Below are 17770 nucleotides of genomic sequence, written 5' to 3' on the forward strand. Positions count from 1 at the left end.
TGCCAGCAACCTTTCTGCTGTCTTCCGTTCACTTGAGGTATTATGAACATGTGTCAAGCATACCTAAATTGCGTTACATAGTCATTACAAAAAACACTAGAAATTATTGTAACTCACCGTTCCCATACATGAGATCATGAATGCAACAATGTGATTCCTAGATGTGTCTTTCCATCCATCACATTGCCCAGTTGCATATGCACCTTCCATCATTTGAGTTAATGCTTCTTGACGGGAATTGTATTCAGCATCTAGGACCTTTCCCGATAGGCGCTTCCGAGGTGGGAGTTTAATTCCCACTAGAGAGAACAGCTTGATGACCTCTGGATCATCAACTGAGAGAAAAGACCACCCAGCTGACACAATTGCGCGAAGCAATTGTTGTCAAGTACAGCCTGATCTAGATCTAGGGGGTGAGGTGGAATTTGTGAGAAGCTTCTCCAGCGAGTTGGAATGTTGTCTGTGGGAGGGACAAGTAGCAGAGGGGTCGGAGATGGAGATGGAGAGGTGTGGATAGTTGACGGATTTTCAGTGCTGATAGATAGCCAAGGGAGGGGTGAAGGCTGCTTCTCTCGTGCACGTTTCCAGGCCATTCCGGCCTCACGGCCTTCAGCAGAAGCATGTGTGCATACTGTTAGGTGTTGTGCAAGCCTCGCAGTAGATCCTTGGATTTTGGGAGGGAGTTCGCTTGCTAGAATAATTTGGCATTAGGAGACGCTAAGCTGTGTTTAGACATACCAGCTGCCCTGAGTTCCACCTCACCACATCTCTCGGATATAGCACCCGACATCAATTTTTCCGTGTCTTCATTTTCAAGCACTGTGATGTGTGATTCGATACACCCTTTGCATATAGCAGCATAGTGTGTCTTATTATTCCCATAAAACTCAGACAATTTGTGAAAGAACTCCCAGAGGGGGCTAGGTGCTAGACCCATTGGTGAAGCGTGATGTAGGAAGTGGAAGGATTATTCACATTTAAAATTTTAAACTAAGCCTTAAGCACCATCAGGGTTCAAGTTGCATGGACACTTTAATTTCACAAAACTAATAAGATGGCTGGTGCTCGGAGAGCTTCACATTTAACTACAACCCACACCAAATCTTTTCGAGGGAGGGAGGGTCGGCACTGGCATGACAGTTGCCATCTCGATGCGTGCTCGCTTCATGTTCCCACGGGGATTGACCAGCAATTGACGCGGAATTGACGTGATCTGATACGAATTTGACCCGTCAGTGTCTGACCATGTGACAATTTGTGACCAGTGTCAATCCAACACTGTGGGTGTGGGCCACGCGTAGGGAGGGGTGGTGGCTAGAGGGGGTCTGGTTGGTGGGAGTGGGGGTCTAGGTGGGGGTGCTCGTGGCTGGGTGGCCTGGAAACGTCGCCACTGGTTGTCGAGGAGGGTGGCCTCGCGTTTCCATTCAGCCCAGGTGGTGGGCATAGGGTGGAGACGGTAAATGCTCTCGTGGAGCCGGGCGTTGATCACTTGCTCGAAGCGGTCCACCAGCCCTACGTCACCCAGTCTTGAGGCAGGCCCTAATATCTCGAACTCCTGGATGACCTTGTCCACGGAGTCGCTCCCCTGTCGAATGGCCGCCAGCTTCTGCCGGGCGGTGGCTTCCCAATTTGGGTCCTGGAACATGTCGTCGAGTTCCGTATTGAACTCATCCATGGTCAGTGCCGGGGACCCTGCCGTCAACAGCGAGATCGTGCGTTGCGTTGCCCATGCTCCTGCCGGCCCTCCCTTCATGTAGGACAACATGAAGAGAATCTGGGAGAGGGCGGTGGGGAACTTGGACGCGCAGACGTGGAAGTAGATTCCACATTCGGCTTTGAAACGGTCCAGGTCCTCACTGGCTCCCGAGAAAGGCGTGGGGGGGGCGACCTTAGGTGGCTTGGGTCTGGGGGCGGGTGTGGGAGCGGGTGCGGGGGTGGGTGTGGGTGCAGACGCAGGAGCGGGTGGGGGATGGTTAAGGATTTGGTTCTCCACAATAGCCTGCAGTTCCTGGAACCGGGCTAGGAGGTCATCGTACTGTTCTTCTGTCACCATGGCAGGGGAGGCAGGGGAGGCAGGGGAGATGAAGTTGAAGCCTTCTTCTGCTGTCAGGGACTCATCTGGGGTCGAGGGGGTCCGGGTGTAGCGTCCTGGACCGAGAGCCTGGCGGGGGGCGGATCAGGCGTGCGTACTGACAGGCCCGATGCGGGACAGTGGTCCCTGGCCACTTAGACTGAAGTGGAAGGTTGTTATTATCATTAAAGGAGAGGTATTGTACTACTTACCTGAAGTGGAAGGTTGAGAAGAAGGCTACTTCTTTGGTTCCCACTTCAGGTTCATTTATATACATGCGGCTTGGATCACATGATGGGTGCCACGTCACCCTCGCACACAGCCGTAACCACCCGGGTGTCTCCGTGGGAGATCCCGAGGGCATCCGGTGCAGGCACGCGTGCTGGGCACAGCAGGAGGTCGCCCGAGGTGCCCGGGCCGGGTACATGGTGGGCACGCTGCAGGTGGGTCAATGGTACATTGATACAGAGAAAGTCGTCTGTGTGGAATGAAGGGAGAATAAAGAAGAAGTAAGATAAGGAGAAACAGAAGAGGGGAGGATGAGGGGGGAAGAAGGGAAAGGGGGAGGAGGTAAGGAAGGGTGGATTGGCGGGGTACCGGGTCAGGTTGGGCTGGGCGGAGCCGGGTCAGGCGGGTGTGCCCTGACACAAATACCACCTGGTCACGATTTGAGTGGGGACTGCAACGCCCTTGCAGCAGAAGAAACAGTGGGTGATCTCACCCAAGGTGCCAGCACAAGTGTCTGAGGATGAGGGAGAGGATACGGAGGATGAGGATGGGGGTGACATGGAGAAGTGGGGTGAGGCGATCATTGATGCCCTCAAGGAGCTGACTGACGCTGTGAGGCAATTGCCCAACAAGGTCACCAAGATTATGCAGGAGGAGAGGTCGAGGAAGAAGAAGGAGAAATCGGACGGTGGGGGAGCAGGTGACCCACCCATGTATACTTCCCATGGTGTGGGCACGTTGCCCTGATTTTTCATCATTTTTTTTTGTTTTGTATATACCTCCATTTGTGCCATACCCTATTAAACACATGGCCAGTTCTGACACATGAGTACGCTAAGAAAAGTGGGGGCCCAGCTTGTTAGGATACAGCGCATGGAAGTCAGAAACCAAGTCAGAGGCATGGCCAAGCTCTGTGGCCGGCAACCAAGGAGTCTCTTCGTCTGTCCCATCATACCTGAGCCAACGTACCAGGTACAGTAACTTACAGTTACGACGCCTACAATCCAACTTTGAATCTAGTATTTCAGCAATCTCATACTCAGGTTCACCGTCAATCTCAACGGGTGGAGGCAGAGGTTGTACGCAGTTGGGAATGGTGTTGGGGACGGCCGGTTCGAGTTGGGACACATGAAAGACTGGGTGCACAGCTCTCATAGTCTCAGGAAGGCGGATGGTGTGGGAGTGGGTTCCTGGCACAGCGATGATCTCGAAGGGCCCGAGATTCTTTTCTGAGAGTTTCTTTGAGGGTCAGGTGGATCTAAAATAATTAGCCTTAACAAAGACCAATGTACCAACCTTGAAGTCGGGTGCGCGTGAGCATCTAGCGTCCACAGGGCCCTGATAACGCCATTGCGCTGAGGACATTTCCTCACATAGGAACTGATGTAAGGAATCGAGATCAACTGAGTACTCTTGGGCACGTACTGAAGTCAAATCTCGTTCCAGATGGATGGAGAGGGTCAGATGGTATCCCTTGTTGGCAAAGAACAGGGAGACACCAGTAGTAGCATTGGGGGCATTATTGTACACGAACTCAGCCAGGGGCAATAACTCAGCCCAATTGTCCTGCTGGTAGTTGCAATACACCCGAAGATACTGTTCTAACATCTGGTTCATCCACTCGGTCTGACCATCCCCTTCTGGGTGATAACCTGAAGTGAAGTGAAGGCAGATGTCAAGAGCCTTACCTAGAGAGCAGAAGAAATGGGATACGAACTCGGATCCTCGATCCGAAGTGATGTGAGAGGGTATGCTGTGTTTCGAGAATACATGAAGGAGGAACAACTTGGCGAGACTGGGCACATCAATGGTATCGTGCATAGGAATAAAGACACATTGCTTAGAAAGACGGTCAACGACTACCAGGATGGCCGTGAAGCCAGAGGACGGGGGAAGCTGTTCAATGAAGTCCATGGATATCGAGTTCCATGGGTGACTGGGGACGGGGAGTTGTTTCAGCAAGCCATAGGGCTTGTGATGAGGAACCTTGGCACAGGCGCAGGCAGTACAGGATGAGACATAGTCCTTGACGAATGAACGGATACCTGGCCAAGTATACTCTCGATGGACCAGATCCAATGTGCAGTTCTGACCAAAGTGTCCAGAGAGTGGATGGTCGTGCTTGTATCTCAAGAGCCTGAGACGAAGATCGTTTGTGTCCGGTACGTAGATACGCTTATCGAGCCTTAACAGGCCGTCCACATCTAGGGACCAATGAGAGTCTGCAGGGATAGGATCAGAGAGATATTCGGCAATAGAGGGGTCGGATGGCAGGGTGGTGAGAAAGTCCTTGTGGATAGCTTCGACGTCAACCATAGAGCTGGCCTGGAGGACTGGAGTGGCTAGACAGGTGGCTCATAGGGAGGCCAAGAGCTGTTCTGTGGTAAAGACAGGGCGAAAATTCTGCAGATTGACGTGGGCATAGTCCCTATCCCCTTCTTTGGGGTAGACATCCCAGCGTCTAGGGACACCAATCATACCTTTGCTCCGAGCCTCCATCATAGTTCCTACCTCAGACTTTGACTCCACCTTGGTCTTAGTCCATTGCATTGGTGACCTCATACTATGTAAACACCATTGCCAATATTCCTCGGACTTTCAACCCCACCTCCATAACCTCCATAACCTCCAAGCTCCGTGGATCACCTTTGGCACTTTCACCGCTTGTAATGTATCCCTCACGTTTTCCCCTCATCCCTATTTGGACTGCTGCTTCTTCCCATTCTAGCCAGTTAGTCATCATCCCCACTTCCCCTCATCCTCATGCCCCTCTGGGCCTCGCCCTCCTTACCTCCTTTCGGACGTACCACAGGTTCTGCCTTATGACCTTCAGTACCGCTCCACTTCTGTCATCCCTTTGTCCCTGTTCAGACACCTTTGTTCCGATTCGGATCCCCTTTGTTTCCTTGTGCTTTCACCCCCTCCATTATATATCAGCACTTGTACATACTCATTTTAGCCCTTAGTCTAAAATCGACCTGAAATGCCCCCTAGAGACTTCCTGCTCACCTACTGTGAAATTAAGGACCAAATGGACAAACAGCAATGGCACAGCGCTCCGCTTGAGTTGCTGAGGCCAAGGTCCCTCCTTGTTAAGTCTCCAGTTCCCCTCCGGAATTGTCCGCCCTTGCCCAGTTCTAACACTCAGGCCAATCCTGAATGGATTGAATCTTTTCAGGTGACATGGACAAACCAGTCGGTGAAAGGATGTAGCCCAAATACTCCATAGTGTCGGTTGAGAATTCACACTTCTGCAGATTGGCAAATAACCCATGCTTGCATAGCCTACTTAGGACTTCCTGGACATGATCCTCATGCTGAGTCTCATCTTCCGAATAAACCAGGATATCGTTCAAGTAGATTACCATGCAGGTGTCGAGCAGATCAGTAAAGATGGTATTGACGAACCACTGGAAGGCTGCGGGTGCGTTGGTCAGACCAAATGGCATGACAAGCCACTTGTAGGATCCATAGCATGTGCGGAACGAAGTCTTCCACTCATCACCTGCTGCTATCCGCACCAAATGGTATGCATGGCAGAGGTCGAGCTTGGTGTAGATCTTCGCATGGCTAGGAACGTCTAGGAGATCAGAGATACGCGGCAGCGGATACCTATCTTTCTTTGTGATCTTGTTGAGGCCCCTGAAGTCCACACAAAGACATAGAGAACTGTCTTTCTTGTGGACAAAGAGCACTGGTGCAGTGTGGGTTGAAGACGAAGGATGGATGAAACCAGACACCAAGTGCTCATCAAGGAATGTACGGAGAGCCTCAAGCTCAGACTGGGACAGGGAATACAGGGTGCCAAGGGGAGGATGGGAGCCTTCCTCCAACTCGATCTTCAGGTCATATTCACAGTGCGGCGTGAGAGTATTGGCTTTACTCTTACTGAAAACATCTGCAAACTCATGACAAGCCTTAGGAACAGTTGAGAGGTCAACAGGGTCAGACAAGATGGATGTCGAGCGCAACTCTGCTAATGTGGACAGATTTTCCAGGCAGAAAGTGACAGATCCATTGAGTCAGGCGGTCCGGGTGAACACAGCCGGACTGACAATCTCGATGGTGATTGCCTGACGGACGGATGCACACTGTGGGTTGGAGGTTGGATTCCCTTGCATTGGGACTGGGTCCACAACTACAGGAGGAGAGCTCAGGGTGGTTGGACTGGATTGCTCAGATGTTGTTGTGGGGACAACTCCGTGTACCGCAAAAAGTCGGATTCTGCAGAATTTGGTCACCAACATGCAGTACATACCCGCTGACGCTCCTGATACTCATTCTATCACTATATAACACTCCATACACTCACTCCATATTTTTCCTTATTTTCCCCATCATTCCTGACAACCCCAAGCAAATTCCCACGCCCAACGATGCCGCCAACTTCACCCCCTCTCCAGACCTACATACCCACACTCACAACCCAGCCGTTTTTCCACCGGATAGTGATGCTCTACCACCCTTCTTCACCCCCGGAGCATTTCCCAGAATGGCAATCCCATACCCGGATGGTTCAGCACGGAGTATACTCTCACATGGTCTTGACAGCACCTGTCAATGGCCACATCTCAAGAACTACTGCACCAAATGGGACGAATAGGGGCTCGTTGGAAAGCTGGAGACGAGGAGGTTGCTGACGGGAGGATAGGCGGGCGCTGTGGCGAACTGTTGCGGAGTTAATTTTCACAATTCCCATTTCGGACCCGTTGTCACATTTTCCCCATTCATTCATATTTCTTTTATTGTTTCTTTGTTCCCAATTGGATATTCATCATTTACGGTTGCCTAACGGCCTGTTTACATTCCCCCAGTCCATTCATTTCATTTCCAACTCATATAAAATAGATAACAGCTTGTACATAACAAGTTAGTATTGAATGACCTGTGAAGGGACAAGCAGAAGTTACATCCAAGTGGCAAAGATGCCATCCACGACCCTAACGCCCCCATTGAGCTAGTTGATAACGTCTAAGACCCCTCACATCATAATACTCAGCCTTGACGTCCAAGAGAGACGTAGGTGAGTGTTTGTTTGAGGTTTTTGCAGACTCGGTAGTGCCCCACGACCAATACCCGGCCCCACAAACCACACCCACGCACACTACCACCCTCCCCCTTCTCTCTGTCTCGAGTCTAGGTGATAGACCCGTTACAACGTCCGGAAAGTTATACTGCTCGAGACCCAGTCAATCAACAGATTGTGTTGGGTGAGCCAGTCATGTCCTAGGATGATAATGCAAGAGCCATCCAATGATGTGACATAGCATGTCGTCGGAGTAACCTCACCAGTGGCGAATCGGATGGGCAGATTGACGGCTTGGGTAATCATGGAGTTCATGGAGCTGTCAAATAGTCGGAGTTGCAGAGGTGCGACAGGGTATGTGGAGATGTGATGTTTATTGACGAAGGATGTATCTACAAATGTGTCAGAAGATCCTGAGTCAATAAGAGCAGGAAAGTTTCCAGATGGAAGAGAAAAAGGAAAAGACATATTTTTACGGGGTTCAGACCCCCCAGAAGAAGGAAACAGAGCAGAGCTGGGAGCATTCTCCCTTGAAGCAGAAAACAGATCAGAGCCAGGAGCACACTCCCTTGAAGTCAGAAATTGACCATCATCAGAACAAGGAGAAAAAGAGAACGGAACAGAAAGTGAATGAGGAGCAGATAGTCCAGACACGTTCAAGTGCAGGACTCTAGACGTACGAGGAGGGTCAGCATGACCAACTGGTCGTACGGGCCCGGAGGGTCACTATCTAGTTTTGTTCCTCATCCGAATCCACCACAGAATCCGTGACATCCTCAGCCTGGGCTGCCCTAGCTTTGGCCGCACGGGAGGAGGACTTAGGACACTCTTTGGCCACATGCCCAGAGCACCCACAGAAGAGGCAGAGGTTGTTCTCGAAATGACGCTGGCATTCTTCTTTGGTGAGCTTGCCACTCTTGTCAAGTTTCGAGGACAAATCAGAGTCGGGTTGCTTTCCCTTGGACTTTTTAGGGTCCTTGGTAGAGCGGTCAGCGGAGGTGGAAGGGTCGGATGTGGAGTCAGGAGGATTGGAGGACTTAGAGTACTTTGAGTTCTTGCCCGATTTCACGTTCTGCTTGGAGGAGTCGGGTGAGGTGGCTCGATCTCTTGGACGGTGCAACAACTCGCCCTTGCACTCCCAATATCATCCATCAATATCTTGGGCAAGGGAGCGCATGTCATGCAGCGAGCGTGGCTTACCATAACGAGTGATCTCATCCTTGATCCTATCCAGCAACCCATTGTAGAAATGGTGCCTCAAGGCAACCTCACCATATCTGGGTAACTGTGAAGCATTGTGATTAAACTCAACGATGTACTTGGCGATTCTGTGATTATCTGACATAGTCAGGGTACTCAGATGTCGTTCAGCATCACCAAATGGGTCATGCGGGCCGAAGTTCTCTTCGAGTTCTTGGACGAAGAGTTCATAGTCATCCATCCAGTGTGGACAGCGACATGGGTTACTGTGAAGAAGTTCAGGCTCGAACCAACTCAGGGCAATCCCCTTGAGGAATGACATGGCATAGATGACTTTGGTACACTTGTTGACAAACGCTTGGGGGCAGTTCTGGAAGTTGAGTTCGCACTGAACAAGGAAGGTACGGAGTTTCTGAGGGTCAGTACCATCAAATTGGTGAGGCTCACGAAGCTTCGTCCTACAGCTGGGGTCTGGGGGTTGGCGAGCGGCAGTGGTTGAACGGGCCAGGGTGGCAATAGCATCCCAACACACAGCTACCCAGGTCATCTGGCAGCTGATCCTCAGGCGGATCATCACCACTGTCATCACCACCACCACCATCACCATCACCACCACTGTTACCATGGTTGGGTGGGGCGTCTGGCAGGTCCAGAGGGTTAGTGGGATCAGGACATGGAGTAGGGTTACGAGAAGCTTCGGGGTCATAGTCATCAGCTTGTCAGTCCGGATCGACATCTCTTTCAACAGCAGCCACCTCGCCATGGTCTTGGAATATGGAACGACGAAATCGACGGGAGGGTGCAGGAGTGGAGGAGGAGGTAGGGTCGTCATGGTCAGCTGTAAAGCTTTGAAATGGTGGACATTCAGAAGGGTCTAGATCATGTCTGCGCAAAAGTTCTTCAAGCATCCCGAGACCTGGAAGCCTAGAAGAACCAGGTTCGGCGCGCATCTGCGAACAGGTCTGATAAGCTCTAGACATAGTTCAGTGAAACAATGATAGAGCAAGGAAAGAACGTAAGAGCGATTTGAGTTCATATATACTGTCAGGAACGTGCCAGACACATATCCAGGTGACCCGCAAGGCGCGCAAGGTCGTCTGGGCTCGTAAGGTCAGAGGGGCAGGACTTTAGCTTCAGCAACTCGGGTGGAGCACTGCACTTCGTTCTTATGTTGGTGTCCCAATTTCAGACAGAAGCCTTATGATGAGGAGAAGAGTCTAGAGAGGGAATCCAAGTCGATATACGAACTGAGGTACATCTGGTGTAACCTACATGCATTATAAACACAAGTAACTAAATAGGACTGGCCTGGAAGGAGTGGTGGATCAAGCGCGATATTAATGAATGAAGAAAGAAACAAATAGTTAATATCGGCAAACTTGGTCAACAAAAAGGCAAGCAAGGAACAAAAGGAGGAACAATAGTCCGCAAGCGGACAAAAGAGAAAAGGCCATCTGGCTGTCTAGCAAGCCGTCTGGCTGGCAAGCAGACAACAATGAAGCAGGCAACCTAGGTTGGAAGGTACACACGCGAGGGAGGAAGTGCGGATGAGGGTGATGGGTGGATGGATGGGTGGACAGATGATGATGATAGCGGGAGGGATGGGCCAAGTGGCACTAGGACACATTGACAGAAGTGACGGATATGTCGGGTTGTGACAGACTCTCTTATCACAAACTAACATGTGAACCCTGACACATGAGAATGAGGTACACTCCAGCTGAGTCATTGAAGCCAAAATCCTGCTTTACCTCCAGCTTGCTCTCTCAGCCCTCAATGGGCAGCTACACTAGACCAGCTGCCAAGGATCAGCCACCATCAGGAACCCTCAATAACATCCCCACTCAATCCTGACATGTTATGAGGGCTCAGGGTCATTCCCTTGCACTCCACTAGCCTGCTTCCAGCATCTGACACCTCCCACCTCCAAAAGGGGATTTACATGTGTTTCCTGACACTCCTTTTTTGTCCTGTTCCCCCCAGTAGCCTGATTACAGCACAGATTATTATTCTGAAATACCCACACATGAAGGCCACTGCATGCTAGGTTTCCAAGTGAGAACAACAAAACAAACACATGTCAGATTACATGCAGCCAAGCTTATCAAGATCAGATGAAATATCAACACTGAAGACTTGACCAGTTTTAGATCCAAAAGCCACCAAAGATCCCAGTGAAGCCCAGGTAGATGGTTGATAATTAGGAGGTAGAGAGAAAATATATAATGAATCAACACAAAGCCATTGTCCATCCTTAACAACTACAGCAGACTTTGAAACCCCATTTTGGAGCACAAAAGGGCCCAGGCCAGAATCCCCACAAGAATGGTCCAGTGTCTTGAGGTGGCTCCCACTGTGAGGGTCCCACAGCCTGATGGTATCATCATCTGATGCTGATGCCAGGAGCAATCCATCTGGGGAGAAGGCCACAGATCTCACCCAATGAGAATAGCCCTCAAGTGTCTTGAGGTGGCTCCCACTGTGAGGGTCCCACAGCCTGATGGTATCATCATCTGATGCTGATGCCAGGAGCAATCCATCTGGGGAGAAGGCCACAGATGTCACCCAATCAGAATGGCCCTCAAGTGTCTTGAGGTGGCTCCCACTGTGAGGGTCCCACAGCCTGATGGTACGATCATCTGATGCTGATGCCAGGAGCAATCCATCTGGGGAGAAGGCCACAGATCTCACCTGACGAGAATGGCCCTCAAGTGTCTTGAGGTGGCTCCCACTGTGAGGATCCCACAGCCTGATGGTACGATCATCTGATGCTGATGCCAGGAGCAATCCATCTGGGGAGAAGGCCACAGATCTCACCCAATCAGAATGGCCCTCAAGTGTCTTGAGGTGGCTCCCACTGTGAGGGTCCCACAGCCTGATGGTATCATCATCTGATGCTGATGCCAGGAGCAATCCATCTGGGGAGAAGGCCACAGATCTCACCCAATCAGAATAGCCCTCAAGTGTCTTGAGGTGGCTCCCACTGTGAGGGTCCCACAGCCTGATGGTATCATCATCTGATGCTGATGCCAGGAGCAATCCATCTGGGGAGAAGGCCACAGATGTCACCAAATCAGAATGGCCCTCAAGTGTCTTGAGGTGGCTCCCACTGTGAGGGTCCCACAGCCTGATGGTATCATCATCTGATGCTGATGCCAGGAGCAATCCATCTGGGGAGAAGGCCACAGATCTCACCCAATCAGAATGGCCCTCAAGTGTCTTGAGGTGACTCCCACTGTGAGGATCCCACAGCCTGATGGTACGATCATCTGATGCTGATGCCAGGAGCAATCCATCTGGGGAGAAGGCCACAGATCTCACTGAATGAGAATGGCCCTCAAGTGTCTTGAGGTGGCTCCCACTGTGAGGATCCCACAGCCTGATGGTACGATCATCTGATGCTGATGCCAGGAGCAATCCATCTGGGGAGAAGGCCACAGATCTCACTGAATGAGAATGGCCCTCAAGTGTCTTGAGGTGGCTCCCACTGTGAGGGTCCCACAGCCTGATGGTACAATCATCTGATGCTGATGCCAGGAGCAATCCATCTGGGGAGAAGGCCACAGATCTCACCCAATCAGAATGGCCCTCAAGTGTCTTGAGGTGACTCCCACTGTGAGGGTCCCACAGCCTGATGGTATGATCATCTGATGCTGATGCCAGGAGGGATCCATCTAGGGAGAAGGCCACAGAACCCACTGGCCTAGTGTGACCAATAAGAGTGGCAAGATGGGAAGGCCATTCTACCCTATGCCCAACATGAATAGCTACACTTGGACTAGGTACTTGTTGAAAACCCTCTAACAGCATGCTGTTGGTGGGAAGGGTTGGCAAGACAGACTGGCTGATGTGTGCTGAACTAGCTTCAATGGTTTGTGCATTGGTCAAAATCATCCGGAAGGCTTCATGCAATACAGTGGCAATGTGTGCCAGGTGTGTCATAGCCCTCTAATTTAAATTAGTATTATGATCAGGCAAAGAGTATGATAACAAACCATCCAGGGAAGAATGTGGCGTAAATCTCTGGCAGCATCACCCACACAACCAATCATTCCCATCACCCCAATCCACCGTAGCAAAAGGCCCTTCCCACCACTCCTCCCTAGACCAGTGAACTTCTCCAGTGCCTCTCTAATCTCATCATCCACAACCTGAAGCTTTCCTAGATGGAAGGTCCAAAAGCGGCATGCATATTGCACTTCTTCCCCCACCAGTGAAGTGAGCTTCACACCTAGATCCTTCACACCCACATTGAGCGAGTAACGTGGCACAATTTCATCCACAGCAGGAACAAGCCCAGCAATGAGAAGGTTCAGGCAGCGGAGAGCCATCCACCTCTCATGCTTCATCACATCAACTTTGAGCAGAGAGTCCTTGCACCGTTGTAGGATAAAATCAGGGAAGGAAGGATGGTAGACCTCAACTCTGCCCTCTGGCTGTGGAGGAAGCGGTATGATGGATTGGATGCGGGTGAGCATTGATGTGGGATTAGAAACCATTGCAAAAGTGCCAAGTGCTTTTAGGGGTAACGGATTGTTGAGCAGAACAATGGTATGTAGAATACGGTAGAACTGGTCACATATATCAGGTGGAATTTTAGCAATGCAAGCAGACAAAACCGTTTCATACAACTTGTCAAGTTCAGCATAAGGACCCACATCAGCTCTTTCAAAGCCATCTTTCAAGAGGGTGTCCAATTGATACATCGGATGCTGAACATCATCGTCACCTATGAATTTGATAGCAGTAGCAGCCCAGATGAAGAGGCGGCCAGCTCTCCCTGCAAGGGCCGAAATCATAACAGTTGTTGGCCATGGTTCCTGAACGGCGTCTCTGAACCGTTCGCAAATGGACTTGAGTTCATGCCGAAGATATGACTCGATGTCCTGCAAAGCGATGTCCTTATCGACTTCATGAATCACAATTTTGTCCACATTCACCGCTCGGTTCAGATCCGCAATGAGGTGGGGTTCTGGCCTGCTTGTCATGAGTATGCGGAGACCGGGGATGTCAGTGCAGCCGGGAACAAGGCAGCCAAGTAATTCTTTCACTCCATCCACATCATCTCGCTTACACTCATCCAGGGCATCAATTACAAGGACAAGAGGCTCAGAAAGACTGAGGCCTCGAAGGGGTGCAAAGAGGAGTGAGGAGCATTGGGTGGAAAGTGAAGCATAGGGAAGATTCTCATCCTTCTTCAATGCCTCCGCGACAGCCACACCGAATGCAGGAAGTTTCTTGGCAATGTTTCGCACAATTGATCCAAGGAAGAACTTCGCATGAGATAATTCGGCATGCTGACGGACAAAGAAGAAGCTAGAACCGAGAAGGCCGTGCTCCTCGGTGTACTCCGCAATGGTGCGCGCGATAGTCGACTTGCCGATCCCCGCTAGGCCATTAATCCAGAATACTGGTTTCCCTGTATCGCTGATCGGTCGGTTCAGCCACTGCTTGATATGACCAAGAATTTTGGCCCGTGTCCCAGGGAAACAGCTAGATGGGGCACCGGGGCGGTTGGTGTCATAGCCAGCGCCGAGAACATGGGGAAGTTTGTTGAGATAGGACTCAAGCTGCTTTGCCTCCTCCAAATTTTCGTCGCGCTTCTGTACTCGGAAACAGTCAGAAAGGATGATTTCCATGGCCACAAACGGAAATTACCTTAAGGTGGCCAGGAAGTCGCCAACGGATTGGTCAGCCTAGGAGCTTGAGAGATCTGATGCAAACTGCGCCGTACCTCAATCTGTGTAAGGATAGTTTCCATTCTTAAATTGCCTTGGACTGCTTGCAAAGCCTACGTCCATGGAATTAGCTTTAAACTTTATGTATACTAGGAGAGTGCTGACTAGAAAGGCGATCACAGCATTATGCATCTCCTCCCCAGCCAGACGAACAGCCCCTTCGATTTCGTCGCGATTCACCCATAGGGACGCAGAGTTCTGGTCGAGAAACAACTGCAATGGTGCAATAGCTGCATTAAGCCGGCTGAAAGAAACGGTCAGTTTAGCCCGACTCCGATAGGCAACCAGAGATGTATACACACGTCGATAAAGTATCGATCGCCTCAGCTACCTCGGAAGGAATAGGATCCTTAGAGCCATAGCGTTTGAGAGGCTCGGATATCGAATCTTTGAAGAATTCAATGTTCTTCTGAAGCTGACGAATCGCATCGGTATTCGCTCCCACTTTCTATAAGAGTTTGAACATGACGTCCCCACTAGCGCTTATGGCAGAGCACACCTCTAATTGGTTAACTACTTCAAGGAAACCGCCGATCGCGCCTTTGAGGCCGGGAACGGGAACACTATCCAGACTCGCCTGCGCAATACGCAGTACGCTCTTAACACCGTTCCAAATGGTACCAACGCTTGTGGCGCCTTTAGTGTCACCCTTGGTATTTCCCTTGACATCGTCCTCGAGGTTTCCTTTGAGAGTTCGCTCATTGTCTCCCTTGGGGTTGACTCTGGTGTCGTCGCCAGGGTCGGCCGACGACGGCGGCAAGGGTGTGGAAGAAGGCACCCTCGAAGCTTGTTTCAAGTCGGTATTCCCCTTAATTATGCCCTTGACGTTTCCTTTGGTATATTCCTCCATATCTCCTCTGGTGTTGCCGGACGGCGATGGCAAGGGAGAAGGCACTGCCCTTGAAGCTTGACCACTTTGCGATGAAGTGTCTTTCTTCGGGAATACCTCCCTGAATTTCCCCTTGACTTTCCCCTTGATTTCTTTAGCGCGCTTCATGTTGGATATGTTGTGATGAAGATCGAGCAAGATTCCAGAGTTCAACACGGTGTCAGTGACTTTGGGCAGTATGAGCACACAGCCCTGAAGCCGACTGATTAGGAAAGTCCTTACGCAATAAGCGCTCGTTCTTGCAGTGGGTGTGTGCCCAAGCACAGGTACTCGATACGATCCGACGAGCAATGGACAGACCGCGGACGAACCGTTCATCACCTGCGAAGCTCTGGGGACTGCAGCCCCGTAGTGGCCCTGTATTGATCAACTGACTTCACGTAGAAGGACCGTTTTCTAGTTGGTTTATTAATAATATGTCTATCGCTTCGGCTCCCGTCGCTGCACAGGAAGACAACATGCGGTTTGCCTTCCTTTTTGTTTTATAATTTATTTTCTCTGCGAATCGGTCAGCGTGCGAAGCGGAAACTAGCGCGCTTGTCAAGTTCCCAACGTAAAGTTGTCAGTCGATACCTACACACTTAATCCAACCGTTGTTCAATCTCTGTGCATCGGTCTAACCTCAACCCACATCCATCTCTGCCAGACGCCTCGGATCAACCTAAATTTGGATTCAAATGGAACCCATTGGTGAATGAATGGAGGCATCGTGCCCTCGTGATTCATCAACCATGACGACTGTTCCTACGTAGCCTTATCCGCGTCATCCACTCCAACCAAAGCCCAGCAAAGCCCATTGACGCGATCCTCGGAGAATAGAGAACAGATTCTTCTTTATCACGCTCGATTCGTTGTATGAATGTCTGTCTCTGTTCTCCAATCCATATCCAATTGCCCAAGTCCTCCCGTCCCCAACCCACACATACACACCCCCACCCGCACCTACAAAGAACAGCCTTCCCCACGCCCGTCAAAATAACCCTCGCCTTCGCACCTAACAAGTTGCCTATAATCCACTTCTTACCTATCTTCAGCGTTCATCCCAGCACGCACGTACACACGCACCCACAAAGAACACGTCCCCAGGCCCATCGATCCTCCGCAACACACCCTCACTTTCCCTGGGTCACGTTCGGAACGACCCCAGTGTCCCGCCTATAAAAAGGTGGGAAGGTAGAGGCTCGAGATTGTGAAAGACCATGGTTGTGAATGCGTCGAGCGCTGACGTTCATCGCTGATTTCTTGAGGGTGAGTTTTTCGTCAACTTTGAGCTCGCGTTTTGGCGTTCCGATGTCCCATCATGAGTCATGGGTCGACTATTCACATTTTATCATTACCTCCGTATAGTCCACGTTTTTTTTAACATTTCCGAATTCTGCGACTGACGCTGCTCCCTTTGATATGAATTTCTCCGACGATCGATCGCCAGATGTGAAACTACGATCGGGTTGGGAGGGAGTAAAGAGATAAGGTCATTTGAGAGTCTTGGGCTCTCTGATCGTTAGGTGAGCAAACAAAGAAATTGCTAATCTCACGTCTTGTTTTTAAGAACTCATCTCGCTCAAAGCTTTCTGGGATTTATACTGAATGTTGCACTCTAAAGCCATGATGCCGAGTAGATCTTCTGGCGCGACTGTGGAACTTGTACCTCCACGAAACTATTGAAGCGCGAGATATATCCTACTTTCCCAACCGATTAATATACAAACGAGGGTCTGGACGCTACGAGTGGCATTTATGACAGAGGTCCTATGGTTCACCTGGGAGAGGTGAAGGGCAAGAGGGCTATTTTGCCGGATAGGAAAGATGTGGCGATGGTTCGGTTTGTGATATATGGGGTTGTTGATAAAGACGGGCCATACGAGGGTGGCTTTAATTTTCCTATGATGGCAAGTTATTTTTCAGACGAAGAACGGCGGCCGTCGGGCCGGATGGTAACTCAGATATCATAATTTCAGCTGCTCATGAACTCATCATGTCCACGGATAATGTTTGGGCAGTGGTAGCTCAACAGGGTAGGACGTGGATCACGCCGGAAGTGTTCAATGAGCATACCTTTGGGTCAACGAGTGTCATGCCTTGAGGAGCTCGGTTGCGTGTCCTCCTTTCCGCCTGAATGAGCGTAGTTTGGTCGTTGTCATATCAGATGGCCAAACTTTGTAATATGGGATTCAGGATGCACAAGTATCAGCCTCTATTTCAGTCTGTCTGTCAGCCCCCCGCGTTGGCAAGCACCAGCGCTGCTCGTGGCCTTGGTCCGAAGGCTCAACAATTTGTGGAGAATCGCGGGGCACATTACAATTGGCTGGATGAGCCTCGGTTAAATGGACGCCAAGGCACTTAGTCCAAATTTGGACCCGACCCCGCATAGACACATAATTCAGTTTGGCTTGCGGCGCCCAAGCCACCGAGTTCGGATGGAGTTGGATACTCTTAGTTTGGTGAAATTGGACATATCATATACGAGAACCTTATCACAAGTGGCTTTCTGGTCTTGCTTTCACCTGCATCTCGATCCTCGCTTTCTCAGAGAAGGGAAAACTGGGACCACACATCCAGCTTGAGGCCAACTATAAAGCGATCACGGTTCGCGCTTGCCAGCGAGTTCAACAAGTCAG

At 50.6% G+C, this 17770-nt stretch overlaps 2 protein-coding genes across 2 annotated transcripts; one reads left to right on the forward strand and one right to left on the reverse strand.

Moving 5' to 3' along the window:
* Positions 1–299: 299 nt before the first annotated feature.
* EI90DRAFT_3014995 (uncharacterized protein) lies at positions 300–937 on the reverse strand (the record flags this gene model as incomplete). Its single annotated transcript, XM_039056849.1, has 2 exons — positions 300–691; positions 739–937. The coding sequence occupies 2 exons, from the start codon at positions 935–937 to the stop codon at positions 300–302; spliced, it is 591 nt and encodes a 196-aa protein (XP_038918265.1).
* Positions 938–14670: 13733 nt separating this feature from the next.
* Positions 14671–15556, forward strand: EI90DRAFT_3050150 (uncharacterized protein). Its single transcript, XM_039059742.1, has 3 exons — positions 14671–14711; positions 14763–15319; positions 15375–15556. The coding sequence occupies exon 2, from the start codon at positions 14878–14880 to the stop codon at positions 15172–15174; it is 297 nt and encodes a 98-aa protein (XP_038918266.1). The 5' UTR covers positions 14671–14711; positions 14763–14877; the 3' UTR covers positions 15175–15319; positions 15375–15556.
* Positions 15557–17770: the final 2214 nt, after the last annotated feature.

This window comes from Cantharellus anzutake (genome assembly GCF_015039405.1).
Source record: "Cantharellus anzutake strain C23 chromosome Unknown EI90scaffold_15, whole genome shotgun sequence".
Taxonomy (NCBI): domain Eukaryota; kingdom Fungi; phylum Basidiomycota; class Agaricomycetes; order Cantharellales; family Hydnaceae; genus Cantharellus; species Cantharellus anzutake.

What these genes read in the sequence shown, in the direction of transcription:
- EI90DRAFT_3050150 (XM_039059742.1), top strand. Translation starts at nt 14,878, where the DNA reads ATGGTACCAACGCTTGTGGCGCCTTTAGTGTCACCCTTGGTATTTCCC.